The sequence below is a fragment of the Vidua chalybeata genome, chromosome 19 (assembly GCF_026979565.1).
Source record: "Vidua chalybeata isolate OUT-0048 chromosome 19, bVidCha1 merged haplotype, whole genome shotgun sequence".
Classification (NCBI taxonomy): Eukaryota; Metazoa; Chordata; class Aves; order Passeriformes; family Viduidae; genus Vidua; species Vidua chalybeata.
This window is the reverse complement of record NC_071548.1, coordinates 10,022,471-10,046,418: the sequence shown is the minus strand read 5'-3', so window position 1 is coordinate 10,046,418 and position 23,948 is coordinate 10,022,471. Positions and strand designations below refer to the sequence as shown.

The window sequence follows — 23,948 nt, the reverse complement described above, 5'->3', positions numbered from 1 at the left end:
TTAAAAACCTTTATCAAAGTTTCAATGTTATATTTTAATAACCTGTTACTGTTAATAATAGGTAGAATTAATAAATTAAGTCCACACACCTCCCCCCTAAAATTTGAATAGCTTGAGCATTTTTAGCCTTAAAGAAGTTGAATTGTGTGAGAGATGTTTCTTAAATCTGCCTGAGAAGGAGATCAAAATACACCTCATTTCCAGGATTTAGAACCATTATCACATAACAGAGACAGCATTCTAACATCCTGAGGTACTCTACAGAGTACATACAGTATCCAAACTAAGCTGTTATGGAGATCAGGGTCAACCAATTCCATGTCATCCAAAGTAATTGGCTTCCCAAGCAACTGCTTGTAGAAAGGCAGTGTGAAGCCCCCGTCAATGTAGTGCCCATGGAACACAGCCATCCCCATGATCCGGCCCACAAAGTGGAAATAGGACAAGTGTTCCTGGAACAGAGCAGAGACAAAGCCATTCTGCTAAGTAAGACACCCACCGCTGAGCACGAGACAAAGTTTCAACACCCAGAAAAGAAGAAAACCCCATGCCTAAAACCCTGTGTAGAGGTTTTGTTTTGTTTTCATGCATGGCACACTGAACATTTCACTTCCAGTCCAGGAGTCTTAAAAGTAACAATCAAACCGAATTTCTCCCAAAGAAACATAAATTGACATCTGACAGAAAATTAAGAACATATTTGAGAAGTTTCTTTGATCAGTGCAAAAAAAGAAACTATCATATAATTGTACAAATTCAGTGTCCAGCAGTACCAATTGTAAGAATTTGGCTCCTAAGTGTTGAACCCTCTCCAGGTGTGTGTTTGATTTCTGGTCAGAAAACACTGATTTATAGCCCATGCACCAGCCCTACCGGGTTGACGGCGGAGTCGGGGTTGATTTGCAGGGTGTAGATATCATCTCGGGAATACTGGAAGAGCCCATAGTATGGATTCAACATTTCATGGGACAACAGGTACAGCCACTCCCTAGAAAATAAAATAATTGATTGGTACTCTACAGACAAATGCATTCCTACACTGAGAATCGTTTCAAAATAGTCTGATTTTTTAAAATCTTACTATTAAACATAAATGTGAAGGAAGTTATCTCTGAACATGCTGAGATATGCATGAAATCAGAATTATTTTTACTAGCTCAGTAACCACACAACATCTGACAGCTGATAGATTTCCAGCTTTCCAAGATTTTCCTTCAGGTTACTCATTTCCAAGAGAGTTTCTGACTGTGATTCTCCTACATCCATTACACACTAAGACATTATGTATTCACTTGAATATAAAGATGTTGGAATCAAAGCTTTTGATATAAACCATCTTTAAGGTAACGGATATATTTAGTTCAAGTTTTAATTATGTGTTCACAAATCAGTAAATAATGGTCTGAGAACTGGGCATGTTATTCTTTTGTAAGGGAAAAATAACCTCAGACTGTTGACAGACTGAAGTTGCCCACCAACTGCTGGTGGCAACATTCTGCTCCAAACAGCAGCAACAGTTTGCAATAAAGGATCTTTTTTGGTTAAAAGTTTGTCATAAAGCCAAGTAGTTAGTGGTATATATTCTCAGATCCCCAAACTTCACTAACTGAAGAAAAATATGTTAACTTCAATAGATACCAAAACCTCTCACAATATGACAGATGTTTGATATAATGTGTAATTTGCATTTTATTTTCAATAAATTAATTCTTTTTTTTTTAATGCAGTTTTTCTTTTACAATACTACCTAGAGCCATATGTTCTTCTGACATTTAATCTGTTACAGAAATAAAAACAAATAAGAATAATATAAAGAAGCTAGGCTGGTTCAGGATTCAAAGCACAGTGGCAGCTGGCAGGGTTGGGTGCAGGGGAAGGACAGAGGAGCCACTGTTTACCTGGCAACACCTCCATAATCAAGGCCCTCCTCCCCACGAAATTTTATCATCAATCGTTTCCACAGGTCTTTTGGCCTCATCTTCATGACTTGCCTGTAGGATTCCTGTAAACACACAACACATCCTTTTATTAGCTGCTGTTTACAGAGTAAAAGCTGCTGCTGTGTATTGGAAGTGAAGGGAGTCTCAGACTCGAGTCCAAAGGGAGCACTCTTAAAGGGGACATTCTTTTTTCCAATCTTCATCAGTTTCTCAAATCACAGATTGTTTCTTCATTTTCTCCAAATGTGATAACACTTGTCAAATAAAATGATGAAAAGATGAGAAGAACCACCTCCCATTAAACTTCCAGTGGTGAACAGTGATCATAACATTCTCCCTCATTCTCACATAACTTATAAAAAAATTGTGTCAGTAAACTCCTTTTGTTTTCCATAAGGGCTCCTGGTTTTTGCAGCCTGAAAAGCCAACAGTGGAGTTTGTTCTCTGGGTAAAACACATGTGCCAGCCTTCAAGAAGCACCTTAAGAATGGAATCAGCAATGCCATCCCAGTAAATCCACAGGATTATTCCTCTGTCAGTAAGTGTTCACCAAGGAAACACAGAAAGCAAGTTGAAAGGCAGAACAAATGCTAAGGAATTAGAGAAAAAAGAAAACTCTGGTTCTTATTTATGTCCAGTATCAGCCCCAAGCTCTGCCTCTACAGGACAGAGGAGGCAGGTTGGGTGTGTGGGGACTCAACACACTGGAATGAACAAGAACATCATAATCCTGTAGCCTTCCCTCCCTTCCTCTTTCAGTTGCTTACAAGTGATCTGACTCTCCAAAGGGAAGACCAACACAAATCTTTCTTGGCTGGGAAAAACTGTGACAACACACTGGGGCAATCAAGTTTGTGGGTGGGGTAAAAATTCAACAGGGATGGGTGGGATGCGTGAAAGTCCTCAAAAGGACAAACTGTTCTCCAGAAAAGTCCAATTATAACTGTGTTTAGTCAAGTCAACAAAATTATTCTGCTGAATCACATCTCCAAACAGAATGCAGAGACCCCACTGGGGGCATCTCTGGCCATTCAGAAGCCCTGACAGTTTGTAACACTGGTCTGATTCTGGAGCGAGAATTCAGATCGATGAGAAGAAATCCAAACTCTGAAGAGGAATCCTATTCAGTAGTAGTTTTACTTAAGTTACACTGCATCAAAGATCACTAATAATAGTGTTGAATTTGTAACATCCCCTATAAAACAGTCATCAGCTTCTCAAATACAAGGAAGAAGCGAGACAGGATCCTCAGATACATGAAGTGCTCAGACTCCTTCCCCAGTCCCTGACAGACGCTGCACATCTCCAGGCACAGAGAAAGTTTTCCTTTATTTAGTTCATCTCTACAGAGTAAATGCATCTAGTTCAATTCCATGACAGCCCTGGTATCCCCCTGGAATGCTTCCTCTTCACCACTGTAAAACCCAGATTTAACTGCAGCCTCCGAGATTCCATCTAAGTGAACAACTCCTTTACACAGCTATAAACAACCCCCCTCCCCTTCCCCCCCTGCTAAGAAACGGGTCAAAATCTCGAGTTACCTCAAAAATCTCCTCCCTGGAGACCTCGATCCGACAGTGGCCAGCCTGAGGCTGCTGCTGGGACAGCTCCTGCCGCAGGATCTTGAGCTTCTGCACCAGGTCCCGCTTGTAGCGCGGCACCGTCAGGCACTCGGCCTCGTCCGGGAGCTGGCACAGGGACACCACCTGCTGCTGCTGCTGGTGCTGCTGGTCCTTGAGCTGGTTCTGCCGGCTGCAAGCACACACAGCTGCCTCAGAGACCCATTCATCCATCCCCTGCTCTCTCCTTCAACGTTCAGGCATTGTACCTAAACTGCTTTCAATTTACTGTGATTATTACTGTGATTACGCCGAAAACGTCTGGGGCCAGTAAAGAATAAATTCAGAGCGACTTTGTCCTGACTAAAGACATATGGATCTGTCTTTCTTGGCAACTATCAGGTATTTTTAGGGCTTGTTATTTCTATTAGAGCTACTCTACAAAGTATGCAAAAGGTTACAGCACATACAATAAGGTATTATCCATAGAATTTTACTACTAAGCTGCTGACACCGAATTTCTGAAAGACCATTTCCATATTTCCTTTGCGTGTTTTCCCTTCCTCCATTTTAAAATTCAGGGATCTGCCAAACACTCTGCCTCTAATCTACAGTCAATACCATAGTCTGTTTTAAATGGCTTGTCTGGAAAAGAGTAAGCTTACAAAAAGATGTTTGTACTGGCAGCTTGGCAAGGACCTTGTCCCTTGTACCTGGCCTAGTCTGGACCACAGGAATGTGGGAGTTCACATGGAACTAATTGGCACAGATAAACAAGTATTTTCACTAGCAATTCTAAGAGATTTTGTAAATCTTACTTCTTACTAGGAAAAGTAAATGGATCATGTTGCAGAGATGTTCTCTCTGTGTTGTTTCTTGTACACAGTGAGTGGATATTTTTATAGCTTTTTAGTATGGCATTCCCAAGCAACACAGGATAAAAACTGTATTTTTAAAGCCTAAGAATATCATCTCTCTGTGGAGCACATGAGAATACCCTACATTTACTGCATAAATAAGAAATGTTACATTTTAGAATGTTTTCCAGTAGAATGCTAGTTCATTTTTTTAAAAATATAAAAGATAAAAAAATAATAGATGTAACTAAACACTGTTTTAATGTATTCTGTAATTTCAGCCTATTGTCTGTTTTGCGACAAGGCCTAGTAGAAAACTCTCCTGGCCAACCAAAATTCACCTCCAGACTTTTCCACAGGGACACCCAGAAAAATACAAATAATTGTAATAATTTAGACTCACACTGGCTCTGGTTCTATGGCTCTATGTCATTTGTGCCATGTGCATGGTAATTTTCATTTTAAATATCAATCTCATTTAAATTGTATTTACTTGATACAATATTAAAGCTAAATCCTTATTCTATCTTCTGGAATTTCTAATTCCATAAGGAGGAGGACTAAGTGAAAATATTCCTTGTACAGGACCTACCAGAGAAGGCCATATTTATATACTAAAGTGAGCACCCCTCCATACCACGTTTAAGGGTAAAAAGTCACAGCTCCCCAAAGCACAAAGCCTAAATTAAAGCTTACATTTCTTAAAGGAAATGTAATCTCTGAAATGAGCATGATTTTAGCATCAAATGAAACAATTACTTTTCTCCACACAGTGCTTCCCAAAATAAGGAAGTACTAGGAGGAGAAAAATAAAATGCCATCTTCCAGATTAGACTAAAAATGATCAGTGCAGTATTAGCTAAACAACCTGCGGTTCTTAAGGTCATTAAATCCCATTGCTCAGTTTGTTTTCACAGCTGAGTGACTATGCTTGATTCCATACAGTGCTTTAAGGATACAACTAAATACTTTTCAGGTGCCATAACTTATCAAAATTATCACAAACTCTTGGTCAATGCCTTGGAACAGAACTGGGTAACAAGGCTGATTATTTTCATAACTTACAATGTCATAACTGGAAGAACAAATGGCTTTACTCAGCTCAATAGAAAAGTCAGTATCACTGAGAATGAACTTTTTCTCATGCCTTTGTACCTGAAACTCTATCACACCCATCCCACACGAAGTCTAAACTTATTTCTTAGATAATTTACAAAATGACAGGCCTAAGGCAAGCTACTTTTTTTGTTTGTTTTTTAAAGAACAAATAAGGAGGTGGGCTCAAGGCAGGGGAAACTTTCACACATCCTGTTTGGTGTAATAAAAGAATAAACACCAAAAATGATTTATCAGGCAGCAGACTTTGCTGATGACACTGTTGGGTGAGTTTCTGAAATACTTTCCTAATGAAAGACAGATGGACAAATGAAGAACTTCAGCACACTGTAGAAGAACTGTAAGTTCAAATAAATGCTAAATGGTTCTGTGATTCTGGAAATTAAAAGTCAAATTGGATTTTCCAGCTAACAAAGGTGGCTCTGTTATCTGTCCTCTACAATTCATGTAGAACTGGCTACTGTGCCCCTTCTGCCATCTCAAAATAAACCCACCTGAGGAGGCCAGTTTGTCAAATACAGCCCAGTTCACTGAGTTTTCTACGGCTTCAGAACTGCACTGCTGTAGCTAAGAGGGTCTGAAGTTTTTCTTGAAGTAAAATACCTAAATATGAATTGGTTTTAGGAACTTTTCCATGTTTCAAACATGAACATGCTCCTTCACTGCTGATTATTTTCAAGATCATTTTATTTTCAAGTCACCAATTTCAATTCAGCTAAAATGAGTAGCTAAAAAAAAAAAAAAGGCACCTGAAGTGTCTGGATGATGGCAGCTTACTGAAGTCCTGTAACATGAACATATAAAACCAAGGATTTCTCTAATTTCTCTAAATAAAATACATGTTTTCTATATTTAGGCTTCTCTCCCGCTTGGGGTGTGAGATTCAAGTGCATATTGGGTAGAGGCTAGACAGCTTTTGTGTAATGTAAAAGACAAGCTGTCTCCTGGATATGACTTTCCATTCCTCAGCTTTGTCTTTTCGGTGCTTGTTCCCATTATTCTTTCCTTCAGCTTTTCTTCCCAATGATTCACTTCCTTTCAGGACTATTCCTCCTACTGACTCCTCACCCAGGGCAGCCTGGCTTTCCAGCTAACCAACTCTTCATTGTTTCTTCCACTTAACACCTACTCAATACTTCACAGGTGTTTCCCAAGAGTATTAAAAAGTATTAGCAGGAGAAACAATAGAATAAACTCCCAAGTACCAGGACAAGCCGTCTGAGAGAAAAAAAAAAAAAGAGAGAAAAAAGAAATATTTGTTTGCTTTTTGGTTTCCATTTTTAGTAGAAAATACCCAGTGTGCAATGAGTGCCTAGCAAATAAAAGACAAGCCAGAATTCTTTTAGGTTCCCCCTTCTCTTTTTAAAACTGTGGGATGAAATTATGATATCAAAACACAAAGGCACAAAAATGCAGTTCCTATTTTATCTTATTTGTAAAAAAACTGAGTTAAATTATTGAGGCCTTATTTTGAGAACATATCAACTAGTGCTACTCTAAAACTGAAGGCAGTAGCTGAGTTATTTCTCCTTTACTCCAGGAGAACAGCTGGCCACTTGTTCACCCCTTCCTCACTCATCAGTATTTCACACCACTGGCTCACATGCAACTTCTTATTTTAAAACAAGTTCTTCATAACTGAAAATAGAATGAAGTATAAAGAAAACAAAGTGTCTCTCTTGCTGTTAGGGGAAAAAAAACTCTATGGGCCAATCTTTCCCCCCAGACAGCACTTGCTTCCCTGCCCCCTGTGCATCACAACAGCCACATTCCTGCCTAAATGCTCCTGCAGACTTTTTTCAAACTCCTCTTTGCCGTGAAGCAGAGAAAGTTGGTGGTGTGTCAAAGAACTACTCCTCAAAGGCTCCCGGACCGGCAGAGCCGATCCGAACCCCGGCTCCAGACTCACTTCAGGACCAAGTGCAGGTTTGCAGAGAGCCGCGGGTCCGTGAACTGCGTCGTTCTGTTGTTATGGTCAACAAAATAAACCCTGCCTGTTGCTGTATTTCGGATCTCCCATCCAGGAGGCAGTGGACCAAGCTCTTCACAATTGATGTTGCTAAGATCCCTGTGAAAACAAATATAAAATGAAAAATACCTCAGCAATTGGCCTCCGAGCCAAACAAGTGTAAATGTAACAGAACAATTCCATGAAGTCTGAGAAAATGTATTGTTTCAGAAACTTGATCTGTTCAGCTGGAATCTCTGCTCCCAAGGTACAAGCCCACCACAGCAAAAACACACACCCCAGAACACATGCCGTGGGGAAAAAAGTTCTTATCAAATAGTCCTCATTTTGCAAACTAACTTCAGCTGTAAAATTAATAAAGGCTTCAAACAAAAATAAAGACCATTGCCATATTTGTCAAAATGGAATTGCAGTTCTGCACCAATTCTGACAGAAAACATTTTTAAAACAACATTAGTCACGTAAGGAGCCGTGAATCACACTTTAGAAACTCATAGAAAACAAAACTGCACTTCTGAAGAGTTACACTTTCCATGAAGAATTACACATGGGATGTGTATGGCACTGGCTGTTTTGTCCCAGAAGCCCATGAGCTTGTGGGAAGCAAACAGCTCTCTAACAAACTATTCCAAATCAAGGAGTACATGAACAATGACTCAGCTCTGCCCTGAGCAATGCAGAGGTGGCTCAAGAGGTCTCAAGAAAAATTCTGCTGAAATTAGGAAGATATAAATTCATTCCAGAGCCTCATTGAAAACAAATGCTGGTCTCCAAAAATATACACTGATTATTCATGGATGCAATTCACACCTCAGACCCCTCATACTGTCTCATGCAGTTCTTCCCAAAGGCGTTCAGCTCTCCCAAAATCATGGGAGCTGAGGGGGGAAGGAGCCAAGGGTCAGAATGCCTTAAAAGGTGCAGTCTGCAGGGCTTCCAAAGACGTGAGGAGCCACTAATGGAAACATGAAGCTCTGGGATTGAACTTCTGCTGCTATTCCCCATGAACACACTGCTGCTGTACTGCAGGGATTACTTTTGCTGGCTACATGACTGTGGCTATTAGCCTCAAAAATACAATATTCCTTAGAAATGACATAAATTCTGTCCTCATGCAAACAATTCTTGTTCTCAGAGACACCCCTGCTGTTTGTGCTGCCACACCTCAGGGCAGTGCGGACTTAGATTGCACACAGAACTATCACACCCCAAACTTAAGGATTAGATCTTCATATTATTTTTTAGAGCCTGGTTTTGCATAATACACAAGTCACTGACTTCCTACACAAGTGCAGCCTCAGCTCTGCAGGCAGTGCATCAAAGCTGTATCAAAGCAAGGTACCATCTTCTAACACAGAAACAGTAACAGAAGAATAACTCAAAGAACAATGAAGTGTGGTCTTGAGGCATTTTACCCTTCCTGGGACACCCATTCCCATGAGAAGCAACACAGGAACACCAGTAGCAACTGACAGAGTTCCTCTGGTTCTCACAAATGTCAGCACAGGCTGCCAATTTCAAACCACACAAATCTCATACCACCATTCCTGGACTTTAGGAGGAAAGTGTTTACAACAGGATTTATTATAATTTACAACAGGATTTCTTGGTTATTTAAAGGATAATCAGAAGCTACCAATAATGTCCACTATCATCCTTTCCTTTCAAACACATCAGCAATAATCACATGTACTTTCATGAACAGTATGTACATGTATACTGTGTAAATACGTCCATGGAATTTAAAAGACTTAGGATTTGTTTTTTTCCAAGTGTTGAGGTAATTGCAACAGGAAAAGCAGGTAGACTTTTCAATCCAACCCAGTTTTCACCGAAGTATCTTGATGGAACTTCTTTTAGAAATGTTCAGATTCTACTGTTTTTTTCATTATGTTGCAGAGTACTAAAATCTGGACTTGGCTCTAATTCATATGCAAAATCTAGAGTCAGTAAACTGTACCTGTTTCCAAAACACTACTGTAATTTATTTCCTAGTTTTCCATTTTTTCATTACAATACCAACTCAAAGAACTGGGGAAGACAGACTAATTCATTTTGATGAATGATGTGTTAAAATAATGTATAAGGAGGGGCCAAGAATCAGAAATGTAAGCCAGAGAAAACTTGGAGGAGAGCACTGCTTAAATGATTTTGATTTGAAATATTAAGAGTACTTCCATAATTTCTTACCTAGGTACTCTTGGATCGTGCCACGTGCTGACACCAGTTTGAGTATGTAGAAAATAGACCTGACCTTGCTGAGTTGTCCTTTGCTCTGTGAAATCAAGACAAATTAATTAATGTAAGAACAAAAAATGCAGCATGAAGACTCACAAAGACTGATTCCCTTCAACTAAGGAATGAAAGTTATCTTCCACATGAGAAGACACAACCCATTTTCCAGCTTCTTGAGAGCCCCACAAGTAACGCCCTTTGATTCCCATACCATATCCTTCAGGCAGGTCGGGAGGAGTGTGCAGGTGTGTCCTGCTCATGTAGTTCCTGTGCCTCTGGGAGCGCACCCTCCTCTCGGCCAGCCGCGGATCCGCCGCCTGCCCGCAGGACGCGCCGTTGGTGCCGCTGATGGGAGTGTTCTCGTCCACGAAGCAGCTCAGGGGCCTGCCCGGGCTCGAGTACTCGGATGCTGGCCTGGGGACAGCGGGGAAACCTCAGTGCTGATGGCCAGCACAGCTGGGGGCAGCTGCAGCCCGGGCTCTGGGGACACCTCAGACCTGCCCAGCAGGACACCTCGACTGGAGCAGGAAGCTCCTGTTCTGTGCTCACCACAGGAATCAGGAACCTCCTCACCTCCAAACTTTCTCACCTTGCCTTTGTGTGGCTGAGGAAGTGATCAGGCCTTGGTATTCTAACTTTTAAGGAATGTTATTAGGCCAGGATGTTGAAAAAGGGCTAAGCAAGAATAAAAGCAGTTGCTCATGAGAGCAACATTGACCGGTGTGATTTTGTATCACAATGCCGCTTTCAAAAGGATTTTAAATGGGTTAAAGGGGAATTGACAAGGTCACAAGAAATCCCCAACACAAGTTATACATTTTGCATTTGCTTTTCTACTGTGTCTAGAGCTTAAAATGGGTATTTCAACATACCAGGAAAAACAGAGCTAGGAAACAAAAAGCTGTTCAGTCCTTTCAATCCAAAACTGCAAACACATATCAACGCTGATAGTGTTAACAGTCCAGATTATTGAAAATCAAATATATCCATGCAGAGACCAGAATGATATTGAGAATGGAAGAGAACATCTGCAGAGGAGTCTGATAAAAATGCAATGACACTGCCTGCAACACAGGCAACAGCAGAAGTGGCTCGAGGAACAGTTTCACAACACACATCTACAATGATCAGAAAAAGTGATCACGATTTCCAAACACACTCTGCAGCAATCAGCTGTAACTGTTCTGGTTACAAGGTCACAGAGCAGTGTCTGACAGCTACTCATGGTCTCACTTCTGCACTCCTTAAGATGTCTGCAAAATGTAATGTCTGTATTTATAGAGCTCTACCATAGCATCTCTACAAGAAAACAAAGATGTTACGACTAGGGCAGGGAAAAAAGGAGTCAGAATGATTTTCCGAGTTAAATATTAGGCAGACTAAAGGAGAAGGTTGCTAAAGAAGGAGAGCATTCAGCTTGTGCAGAGTGGCTGAGCAATCCAATCCCCCTGTGAGAGCCACTTGGAACTGCTCAATAATCAAACTCCATCCTCCCCACAGCGTCCCAAGGAATTCCTCACCGTGTGGGTCGCTCCCACTGAGTTGTCCGTGTAATGTGGTTTAAGTACTGGATCCTTCCAGAAGCAGTCCTGCGCTCCTCCCACCTGCAGTTCAGACAGGCACAGATAAGGCACCGAGTGGTATTTCCAGGAAACCAGGGCACAAAACGTTTCCAACAGAAATGCCCAGCTCAGGAAGAGTTACACTGCTATGAATCACGTTAGCTGAACGAGGTGACAGGAAACAACTGAAAGCTCAACTCAGAAATGGTTTAACATATTCTTCCCTTGGAACCAGGCACACCATTAACAATATCACACCTTCATATTCAATAACGGCTTGAATTCTAATTAAATCCTAATAGCCACATAAAGGAACTTCTTGGAAACATGTTTAATAATGCATTTAACTTCTTTTGACCACTGACTCTAACAAATGCTTTCACAGCATCTTCATGCACTACTTGCTTTCATTAAAAAGTCAGCTTCAAATAATGTGACTTTTGAATTAATATAAAATTTGCACTCTGAAATATACGAGGCAAAAAAACCCAGCAAATTTTGCAGTTACACAATTAAGTGAGCAATATTTATGCAAGGAACATTCTGAAGTGAAAATTTAGAAGCATTTTCAAAAATGTTTTTGACTTATCTGGACTCCAAATTAACAAAAGAATGTTGTTACAGATTAGGATGATGATTTGCATTTCAAAATTCATCCTCTGAAAACTAATTTTCTCCTGTCTTTATCTGCCAAGAATCACATTCAGAAAGTCTGTGTTTGCTCTGAAGAAGTTGCTGACAGCACCAGAACCTACACCAGAGTATTTTCCTGTGTTTGCAAAACTGTTCTAGGTGATAATGATGTCATTAACTCTCACAGGGACAAACAAGAATCCTAAACCCTGTCTTTGGAAGGTAAATACAGCAAAAACTTGGGCTGCATTACCTTTTCCAGTCACGTTTTCTTCCCTAAGAGGTGCATGAAGAAGAAGTGATCCATGTTTATCACGGTGGATCTACACCTCTGCATGGTGCTGCAGAAGGGCAGCCAGGCTGTGTGGTCACTTCCTTGCTATAAGACTGCTGCATGCATAAGGCACTTTGCTGGCTGTGATTTAATCTGAAATATGTGTTTGCTTGGACAAGTTATTTTTCCAAGCATTTCTTTACATATGTCACCTCCCCTTTTCCAAGTGCAGATAAGACAACAGCCAAATTATCAGCTCTGCATACCCCAGCTGGCTCAACTCCTGTTCTGAATGCAGAACTGCAGAGCTCTGAGTGCAAGATTCAAAATCATTTATTTGCACACTGAGTTCTCACTATTACAGAGGTCTGTTGTATGAGCTGTATTTGTGTTTACATCACAGTGATGTCAGCTTACCCATCTGGTAAATCGTTATCGAATAACCGACTGCAATCCACAACTTGTCCTCCTGTGCCTATTCGGTCTCTGGACTGAAGACTGACTATTAGGATAATAAAAGAATTATTAAAGATGTGGCATCTGAATGCAAATTGTGGTTACATTTGAAAGAAAATTGATACAACTTGGAGGACTAAGCTGAGACATGTTCTGGATATTTTTCCTTCTCACAAATCAAAGATGTTTGCAAAGGAACTCTGTTTTCATACATGGAATTCTCCACATCTTCAAAAAAGTTAGCTTAAGGAATATGAGTGCATGTTAAGGCAGAAAAGGAAGTGAACTGTGAAACTGCAATTAATTTTGTGTCACAGATGGACTGTGACACTCAAATAGTGGCAATGAGATGCCACCTCACACTCAGCTGGGACAGGGCCAAGAGCAGAACTCTGAACAGGATGAGCTAAAATAAGGAATTCCTCCCTGGTTTTGACTCCTCTCGTATTTTGTGCGCCTGTGGGTTTCAACACACACGCACACAAACACAAAACCAGGCAAAATGTAACTGCTAGAAGCACTTCAGATTTGGTTTCTTGGCTACTTTCTAACACCAGTAGTAAGAATACAAATGCAACCCACACAAAGCACCCTGAAATGCCTTTGCTTGTCCTCACCAAAACTGCTTCACTTTTAAATTAATTTTTTTTACATGATTTGCTGTAATGGGTATTTATGCCTGAAGCTTTTGTACTGTAATTATGAAAACAACGATTTTTTTAGGCTGCTTTTGTTCCCAATATCACAGTTTGGAAGTGTCCAATCTGATAATTTATGACACTTGTGTTCCTCTGGGGTTGGGGTGGGTTTTTGATGCTTTGTTATGCCTTTAACAATAGAACAATTGCTTAAAAAGTTAAATACGTGCTGTGGCCCACATTTCTTGAGGTGGCACTAATGCACCTCTGGACAACTGTCTTCAAGTCCTATTTATATGCAGTGAAATGATCTTACAGACCTTAACCTGGATGCAACCAAACTTTTGTAAAGATCAGAACGTTTAAAAAGCTGGAGCAGAACTGGCAGATTTTGCCCAAGTCCCCAAATTTTCAACAACAATAGGTATGGAAGCTTAGAACTCAACAGACCAACCCAGAGAGCCCTGGAATACCTGCTGCATTCCTAATCTATATTAACCCCTAATCGTCCATGGACTCTAATACAAAATAACTTTAGAGGGAAAGACATCTTTAAATTCAACCAAACCAGGATCTCACATGATGTATTTATTCTGCCACGACCCCACACACAACAAGTTCACACCACTGCAGGTAGGCAAGGTTTGGCAAGCAAAACACACAGACAGAAATTAACATAAACAAAGGCAATTACCTCCCCTTTGCCTGCGTGAGGAGCAGAATTTGTGCACGGCTTCATTTTGCAATAAGTAAGGGCTTATTTTTTTCTGCACTGCCACATCAGAAATTAAGTGGTGGCACAGAAGAGCTGCAAGATTAAGACACAATTCAGGTGCCCTGGATCCATTGCTGAAAATGTCCCCTTTTCTTCCTCTCTTTGAAGACAACCCAGGGATTTAGGATAAAAATCTCCTTGGTCCCTGTATCAAGGCATACCCACTTGTGCACTTGATTTGCAAGATTATAATCTACTGAAGGCATCAACTACATTTTAATATTGGCTTGCAATCTTGCATGGTCTCTTAATTTAAGAGAGTTTATAACTGGAAGAACTGAAAGTATATTTAGAACTCTTTTTTACTTATAATTTAGAACTATTTTTTACTTATTTTTAATCCATATTCTATGATCCAGATTCTATTTTTAATTTCTCTACCATCTAAATACTGTAGTGGAATTATCTAGTTTTACTCAGGCTCATTCATCCACACAATAAAGTTGCATTAGCGAAGAAAGATTAAAATATAAGAAGATTAATAATGACAACTTAAATAAAAAAAGACATGAGTCTCTGGAACCTTACCAAGGATGCATTAAATTAAAACAGAACCATGACTGAGTAAACTTGACCTTTCTGATGGTATCAACAGAAAACAGAACACTCAGATTTGCTCTGGGTCTCTGCTGTAACCTGACAAGGTGGTTTTCTGTAGGTTCAGAGCACGATCCAACAGCTCCTGGTGTTGAGGGGCAGCCCCAGCAGCATCCCAAGAGAGCCAGAACAGCTCTGGCTAAACCACTTCTCATGGGCACATCAGCTAAAGCCAGCCTGGCAGTCCAGTCTGTGCCCACACTGCTAACTAGTTCTGACTACTTCTCTCTGAAGTCTCTTTGTCATTGCACACTGCAATGCATTTGCCACAGGCCTCCCAGACCTTTCTACTTTGGGGAGGGGCTTTTGGGTTGTTTTTTTCCCCTATAATGAATGGCAGCACTCCCCAGCGATGCTGACCAGGATGTGAGTTCATACTCTGGAGGGCAGCATGAGAGCACAGTCCCTGCTCCGTGGTGTGGAATCCCAGCACACCCTGAAGCTGCTCTCCTGTGCACCCAGCTCAGCCTCCTCTCCAAGGGCACCCACAAACAAAGCTGCACACACAGGGATGCTCAGGGGACCAAGACACTGGAGCAAAGCCAGCAAGCAAACCAAACCCACAACAAAACACACCCCAGAGAAGTGACTGATTCATCCTTCACTCTTCAGTGCAAGCTCATGTGGAAAATTCAATCGAAAACAGCCTGAAGGGTCAGCAGTGCTCTTACAAATCCCCATTTCTACCATCATTTCACTCTCCTGTGCCACCGTATTCTGATCTTAATGCAAGCACTTGCAGATCAGACAGAAACAGACAGTTAAAGCAACACCAAGAGGTAAAGTCACAGGTGTTATTCAACAGAGGGAGGCAAACAAACACACGTATTTGCTGACTAATATTTCAGAGGTGTTCCCTGGCTGACAGAAGTGCTGTTTGGATATAATTTCAACTAGGAATTACACATAAAACTGAGCATAAAAATTCACTTTTCTTTCCCTCATGACCAAATATTCTCATTAACATCTTGCTGTATAAATAAACAACTTCCTTATCCTGACCAACTTTCAACTTACGTGACCTATTAGAAATGCTGAGAACTGAGAATGGACCAAACAAAAAATTGAGAATGCATCAAAAAGAGAGTATTTATGAAGTTTTTTTGTGGATACTTGTTTTTCAATTTGCCAGCTTCTTTTTAATTCTGAAGTTATTTAAAGTTCACGAGTTCACAGAATGACAAAGCACAGTTACTGAGGTTGTTGACAGACTTGTTAATTAGCCATGAAAACACAAAATTAATTGACAGTAATTTTACTTGCTTATAAACAAGATGCTTTTTAGGTTTTCCCCAAAACCTAAAGGAAACACAGCCTTGCTGGAGCTCTCAATGGCCAAGAATTTTGTAGTCAGTTTTTCACAGAGTTCACACTCAAACTGCCACCATTCTTTGCAGTGAAATAAGAAACTTTCTAATTTTTTTTTTTAATTATCTATGGTCTTATTTGCCCCAACATTTATTATAATATTTTGATTTGGGTTTTTTTATGTGGTTTGAACATTTTGGTTTGCTTTTTGGTTGTTTGGGGTTTTTTTAAATTCTCTGACTAAGTAATTCTAGCCTGAGGTCCAAATGGCTCTGGCAGTAGACAGGAGAATTCAATATAGAAAACTGACATCTAGAAGAGTTATTTCTATAGCTGTTATAGAAACTAAAGATAAAAAGAGAACTAAAAGATAAAAACCTTTACTCACCTACTATCTGTCCTCTAACAGTATCATTGTCATTTGGCCCAAGCTTGCAGAGATCCAACCTCTGATCTACAAAATGAGGGCACAAAGTGTAAATCATACAACGAAACAACACACCATCACAAACTAAACCACCTGGAATATACAAGCTTTATAAAACCCAGCAAAAACCCAATTAAGTGTCATTCTTCAAAAGCCTGTACATGTAAGCTTGGGCTGAAAGGGAAGAAACCTGTCCTTAGCTTACTTACAACCAGTGTCTTTAAGGCGGTTGATTGCATTTGAGAGAAGTCTCACACAACCCAGAAAACCAGCTCCCTGCTTTTTATGAATTTTCTTGTGATTCCACACGCTGATCGTTATTGAATCCGACTTCCCAATATACCTGAAAAATGTGGGACAAACAGTACTGTCAGTGGCACTTACTGAACACTTTGATGATGCAGCAGGAACCACCTTGGGGGAGAGAAAGATCATCAACCACTACATTAAAAATTTAACACACACTGTAATGGCAAAAGGGAGCAAGTCATCTGCAGGTAAGATGTACATTGTACTTCAATGGAAGCATGTCTCACAGAGGAGCTCACTTGAATACAAATTGCTCTGAAAGCTGATTCTGGAAGGGGGCATTCATGTGAGCCAACCGAAATCTGTTCAAACAGCAACACGAGCAGGCTGTGGGCTGGCCCTCCACCACAGCTCCCTGAGCAGCCACAATCATGCTCAGCCCCATGCCCCAGCCCAGCCTGTCCCAAGGGGGGCAATGCTCATGGCATCCCAGCAGTGTCTGGGGGCAGTGGGAGCAGGGACAGCGGCCCCAGTGCGGGGCAGAAGCCAGGAGCTCTTCGGGGCTGCTCCTGCAAGCCCCAGGAATGCAGGGACCCCCAGCACCCAGCAATGTCAGGCCAAGCCATCACACAGCTGCAGCTACCCGAGCCCAGGGAGGCTGACTGACCCTCAGTAACGCATGTCTGGGACACACATTACACCTTACAGCCACACAAAGAGGCACACGGGGCTTAGCTGGGATGTGCCATGTTCCCCTCCTGCCCGGGACTCTCTCCTCGCAGCATTCCCATGGACGTGCTAGGCAAAACCTGGATCTGTGTGCACTGCCTTGGGGAAACCTGGACACTGCAGGCTGGTTTACTTCTGCTTTTTTTGTTTGAAGCTTTGTTCTTTGTTCTTCAGAGGCAATTACTTTGTGAGCTTGTTTTTGTTTTCAAAACTTTCAGAGGACAGTTTCAAAACACTCAAGATAAATCAGTGATTGCCAATACTGAATTATTATGGCTGTTTCAAGTCGAGGGAAATGAATTTGTAACTATGGCTTAGATCCCAAGAATTGCTTGTAGTTCTCTCTTCCCAGACCACAAATTCTGGACTTAGTTTAGTTCCAAGTGCTTCTTTTTCGTTTGTTTTTGAATGAAAACTGATCAACCAATGTCTAAATACATCTCCCCATTGACTGTGACTTTATTGGCTTTTAAACATCTTAATATTTTCATAAAGATAGAAATGATACTGTCAAGGTTGGCAAACCAAATAATTGAACTAACTGGCATGGCTTAAAATTACAGCTGTGATCAGGTTAACATTTCTCCCATTTTTCCTTTTCCAAAAAGCAGAACTTGTACAACTTCTTTTTCCCACCTGCAGACAGCAACTGACCCAAGAAGTAGAAGACCGAAAAACCTCATGGTTAAAAGTAGCCACTGCACATTTACACAAAACCAAAACCAAACCCAAATAAAACACAAACTTCACATTAAAAAACCCCAAAGTTTTTTGAATAGTAAACTGATTATATAACATAGGTCAGATTTTTGGCCTTACAACCTTGACAATGCCAATTTTGCATAAAGAAACGAGATGAAGAAGGGTAATCACATGCACAGTTGCAGTTTACAATGCTTTATGTACTTAAAATAAATTCTTATGAGAATAATTTAGGAGCACTTAAAAATAAAGACTTATCATGACCTGTCTTGAATTTTCCAGTTTTCCTTGTTGCTTTAAAAAAGTCAAAGGTACATGGTTAAACACAATTTCATAACAGAACAGCCTGAATAATATGTAGAACAGCTGAATACACAACATAGTTTTCAAGAATTCCTGTAATGTTTCAGGGTGAGGTTCTCAGGGTTGGGATGAACAGTCACCATCCACACCAAGCAGGTGGGAACTCCACATTCTACTATAATCTACTCTTGATTTTTGCACCCAAAACCTGGGCTGGTTCTCACTTTAAAAGGAAAAAAGCAAGACAAGCTGCATTTTTCCAAATAATTTTTTTTTTTTTTAATAAAGGAAGAAAAGAAATAGTTAAGTAACATCTAGTTGGCTTCACAGCAAAATGTTTCATCTACATCTCTGCATCATATCAGGCATAAAAACCCATGGTTGTATTTAGAGAGTGACAGTAGGACGAGTTGACATTTCCAATTCATTTGGTGGATAAGTTACATTTGTTTTACATCATCTGGCAATAAAGTTGTAACATAAAAGCCTGAGCTAGGAATTTTATTTTTTATTAAAAAAGAATGTTCCAAAAAAATAAAGTGCAACAAACCAAACCAGAAACAAAAAAACACAACCCCCCCCATTTTGTGGGATGACTCTCTCTTCCTCCTTGTAATTAAAGTTATTGGAGCTTATATTTCTTTTTTTCCTCTATCCTAACAGCAGTATTAATTCCACAGCTTCAGTACTTCAACAGAGATAACAGGATTAGTATTAATGAAGTGGAAACATAGAAATTCAATTGCATAGATATTTTGTTCACTTCCATATTTTCTGAACCTTTAAAATAAAGACTCTGGTTAAGAACTGCATGTTCAGAAATTTTAATTTCCCTAGTCTTAGCACTTCCACTTCTAAGAAAAAAAAAATCAAATTCATGCCCTACTAGAAACTTCTAAATTATTTAAATAAAAATTAAAAACACGAGGACAATTGTTATTTTGTCTACCACTGAGGAAGGTTTGGTATCAAGTGACTTTTCATCCCCATGGCATTACATACACTTTCCCTGAAGAGTTCACCTCGCTGAAGAAATGTGGAATGAAGAAAGTGGAAAAATATATTCCTGAAAAAACACACCTCTTCCTCTTGTTGATCACAAGCCAGACATACTCCCTCCAGAAAGAGAGAAAAATGCAGCATCATGAGGTATGAACTCAGGTTTGGAAGCCAGGAATTCCCTATTTCTAATCCATGCTGTCACACAGACTGTTTTTACGAGCTGGATGAATTACTGGTTTGTTTCTCCATTTTCCCATTTCTGACTTTTTTTCTAATATAATCTCAGTGTTCTGCTTTGAGCTACCAGCTGCCTTCAGACTGGGGAGTAGAGGGTGTGAAGAGACAGAATGAAAAATAGCACCCCAATTTTTTCTCTCCCTTCTTCATTCACTTCCTTCCTGGCATTTCCCATCTCTGCAGCAACTGAAGGGTGTTTGAGCCTCTGGGATGGTCCCCCAGGACGTGCCAGGGGCTGTGGCTGAGGCAGGAATGGAGCAGGAATGGAGCAGGGACACGTGGTACTCACTGCAAAGGGCATCAGCTTCATCCAACGGGCCTCAAGCACCACGTGGAGAAGGAAAAGGAGTTGCACAGAGCTGTTTGATGGCTCTTCAGGAGCTAATCTAGGATGGGATTGTCTAAAGCAGCACTAGGCAGAGCTGCTGCCTTCTCTCCCTGAGAAAAATCCAGGCTCCTTAGCATTAACTAGATAAACTAGAATCAGAGGATTGGGGGAGGAAAGTGATTCTGCCAGGGCAGTGCAGCAGCCTGAGCATGTGAAGGCACCAGAGAGCAGCAGAACCTGCAGTGATGAGATTTTGGGAAGAGAGGGAGTTATCTGTGGGAGTTGGGTGAAGTTCCATTGGAGAGAGATCACAAAGGAGAAGAGTCCATGCAGGAGCCTGGGGATGAGGACCTGAGGGGCAGAGACTAAAGCAGGGACCAGGAGCAGGTTTTGGTGGAGATCATAGTACAAACACCTTTCAGAGAGAAAGAAGGGATGGGACCTGCTGTGCCTTAGGGGCAGAGGCTGCTGGGGAGGCTGGGGCAGACTGGGCAGGGCAGTGTAAGAGAGGTCTGGCTACCACAGGAGGGAAGAAAGGAGAAGGAAGAGAAAAAGGGGATTTAAGTTCCTGAACTGCTGGTTTAGGTAGTTTAGTTCTGAATGCAAGAAGTCTGTAAATGTGTCAAGTCTGGTTATTCAAAAGCTCTGAGGAAAGGCCTGAACAATAGGGAAAACACAATCAAGACAGAAAATAAGGAAGGGGAATACATCCAGGGCAAGCATGGTATTTTACTGACATTAAACTACATCCAGACAGCAACTATTTGGCAATTTCTTTCTGGAAAGTCTCCCAGATTTCCCCTCTCCACACACACCCATCTAGGCTGAAGAATCCAAGCAGCTAATTTAACCACTTCCTTTTCACACTAAGATCTGAATTAAGAACCACATAAGGCAGAAGCCAGCTCCTTTTTACTCTTTAGAACACTGCAAAAGTCCTTCTAAAAATTCTTATACGACAGAATATCTACTTATGCTGAATTGGGTTAGCAAGCCACAAAATTCTCTGAGAATTAGCAACTTAATTCAGATATTACTGCATGAATGTATTGCAACAGCTCCATCTGACTGTGCCATTTGCATCTACCACCATATGGTACATGAAAAAATCATCTTAATATCTAGTGTAGATGAAAAGCTGAGACCTAACACTGAGTATATTATACACTAAAAAAATTACCTTACAGTAATAGCCAGGCTGTGAGTTGTTGTACCAAAGAGATTTAATATTTTACTGCTGTTTTAAATAGGAAGTGAAGACAATGTGACTGATGTTTATAAATGGAAATACATTTCCCTAGAGTGCAGAATAACAGGTAACACTACAAAAGGGGTTAAATTATTATGAAGAAAATTTAGAGAGGGAAAGGATTATTTTCTAATAACAAGGCCTGACACAACACTAAATTTTACTTTGGATTAGAAATACTGGATATACTTCTGCCATGAGGGAATTCAACAGGCAGAATCAAAGTCGTTTTCCCCAGAGGACAAGGTTTTATATTGAAAATAATACACTAATTCAACCAAATCTAATTTTTTAAGGGAACTTCTCTGAACAAGAAGAAAACAAACCACCACCCACAAAAAATACTTCACACAGGTCTAAATTCCTTTGGACAATCCAGCAAGAGATGCTTCAAATCTACTCAAGCAAAACATTCTGCCAGAACCCCCCTTTTTCTCTCTGCTTTTTATAATATGTTGTGGATTACAATCACAGTCTTGGAAAGACAATACAGTATCCAGATACAACCATGGCTTGTTCTAAACCTAAAAATACCTTCTCATCATCCTTCCTTAAATGTTACAACCAGAAAGGATTTTTTTCTAAAGATTTTACAGTTTTTTTCCATTACTCTTGTTGCATATCAACATCCTCCCTCATTTCCCACGTCCTCTGCTTCTTTTCTCCAGAAGGGAATCAAATCATCAGCCCATGGAGCACTGAGCATCCTTGACAAATACTCCAGACAACTCCACTGTCCCACAGCACTTCAAACTGGCCAGTACTGGGGCAGCCACAGGGAACCAGCGACTTCCACACAGAATTTTGACATCTTCCACACAGAATCCCACAGTGCCAAATGATGCCCACCCTCCTGCTACAGGAGAGTCTCTTCCCCAGTTGCACAAAGGTTATAGAAGCTGCCATGCTGGCAGCACTTCCCACCTTCTGTCCCTGGAAAGCTGTGCATTAATGCTCATTAAAAGACCCATCTAACTAAAAAACAATCAAAGTCTGTGCTTGGTTTCAGGGATTTCTCCTTAGCTCTACTCTGATCCTTGGAGAGAACATGGAAAGGCAAAGGTCTGAAACCTCCATTCTGTACAAATCAACATTTTGATAGGTTTAGTACCATTAAAAAACCCAATTGACTTAGAATTCTTTCAGTTGAAGAGACATTGCTACACATGAACTTAAAACTTGTTTTGTATCCATTTCTCTAATGAATATAAATTACAGTTTCACATGCAGAATCTAAGCTTGAACTCGGTTTGGATAATAAAACTATAATATTATTATTTCACTAAACTGCCATGATACTTTGTTAAGCAGTGAAGAAAATGTTCTGTATCCTACACTAACACATTATGAACAATGACTTCACACATTTAGTCTTGGATATTCAAATAAGGAGTAGATCAAGACATGACTTTAAACCAGGCCTTTCATATTCTGCTGTGAGACCCATCCAGCTGCTTCTCTTCACTGGGAAAAAGAAGGACAAGAAATTGCCTGTGTACCAATTTGCTGCAGGTTTGGTGATGGCCAAAGTTAACATAAATATGCTCAAACAGTTTCTAATAATATAGGACAGGGAATGGAGCCATGGGGAAAAAGTCAGAGATCAGAACAGGAGAATACAATGATGCAAAACAGTTCATTTCTCTTCCTCATCTTTCATCCCAAGGAAAAAGATAGAGAATAAAAGACAAGGAAAATAAAGCATGCACGGAGACCTACATATAAATCAAAGCTTTAATAAGTTATATTGTACAGAAATATTCTGTGCTTTAGAAAGAGAGGAAAACCACGACATATATGTGCCATACTGATTCTACGGCTCAAAAGCACCAAAAGGTGCTCAAGTGATGGTAACAATAGTTCAGAGTGAGAAGAACATTTGGGACAGAAAATGACAGAAAGGACAGAAAATTGAACAAAAGGCGCACAGAGAAAAAGACACTGTAGCACCACAACCAACAAAAATTGCGTCAAGAGAAGAGCAGTTTGAGGGAAATACTGTCAATTACTTGCTTCATTTTACAGAAGTGTTACCATGAAAACACCACAATAAAACAGTGCTGTAGTCCATGTAAGCATGCTGCAGACATCAGCACCAGAAAAACAAGTGCAGTGTTTAAATTTTGAGGTAAATGAGAAAGTGGAGTTTTGTTAGGTGTACTTTTCACTCAAACTAATAAACTCTGGGATACTTTTCAAGCCATACACAAGACAGGATAAAGAACATCTGACATTGTCTGTGTAATTTAGAGGATTTCACTTCAAACCTTTGGTTATCACTGTTACCACCTACAGGTCATAATGCTGATTCCATTTGGGATCAAGTGTATTCTTCACAGTATCTGTAGAATGGCATTGGCCAGATCCGTCCACCACAACCTTAGCAAAGGGATCAGGAAGTCCTATGAGGAGGAAAAGAAAAAAAAAGCTACCAAGGATGCTTTGAAGTCCTTTATCATTGCTCAATTATTTAATCTTTCATTTGAAGATATATTGGTCTTTTATTCATAAATAAGACCACTACTTAATGAATGGGAATAACATGACATATTAAGCACAGGAAATGGGTAAATTAGCAATTTATTTCACTGGTATGGACTAAGAAAAAATTGTATAAGTCAAACACACTGGGGAAAAAAAAATCAAAACACCTTAATCTTCCTAATTTAGGTTTGAGTAAATTCTCAGTATACAAAGAAGCCAAAGGCAGAGAAAACAGAGTTACATTCTTTATATCTATAAATCACAATTACAATTTTGGCTGATACTGGTGTAACAGAGAATTGCCTATAAAAGATTTTTT

At 40.2% G+C, this 23,948-nt stretch overlaps 1 protein-coding gene across 1 annotated transcript in view; it reads right to left on the bottom strand.

Moving 5' to 3' along the window:
- Positions 1–23,948, bottom strand: part of SMURF2 (SMAD specific E3 ubiquitin protein ligase 2) — a 60,070-nt gene that overhangs the window by 7,174 nt on the left and 28,948 nt on the right. The window contains exons 3-14 of the mRNA XM_053960268.1: positions 23,439–23,547; positions 16,556–16,689; positions 16,308–16,373; positions 12,563–12,647; positions 11,197–11,280; positions 9,888–10,090; positions 9,632–9,716; positions 7,382–7,540; positions 3,482–3,692; positions 1,899–2,002; positions 874–988; positions 274–452 (exon numbers count right to left, since the gene is read on the bottom strand). Coding sequence (XP_053816243.1) covers positions 274–452; positions 874–988; positions 1,899–2,002; positions 3,482–3,692; positions 7,382–7,540; positions 9,632–9,716; positions 9,888–10,090; positions 11,197–11,280; positions 12,563–12,647; positions 16,308–16,373; positions 16,556–16,689; positions 23,439–23,547 — 1,534 coding nt within the window. The remainder of the gene's footprint in view (positions 1–273; positions 453–873; positions 989–1,898; positions 2,003–3,481; positions 3,693–7,381; positions 7,541–9,631; positions 9,717–9,887; positions 10,091–11,196; positions 11,281–12,562; positions 12,648–16,307; positions 16,374–16,555; positions 16,690–23,438; positions 23,548–23,948) is intronic.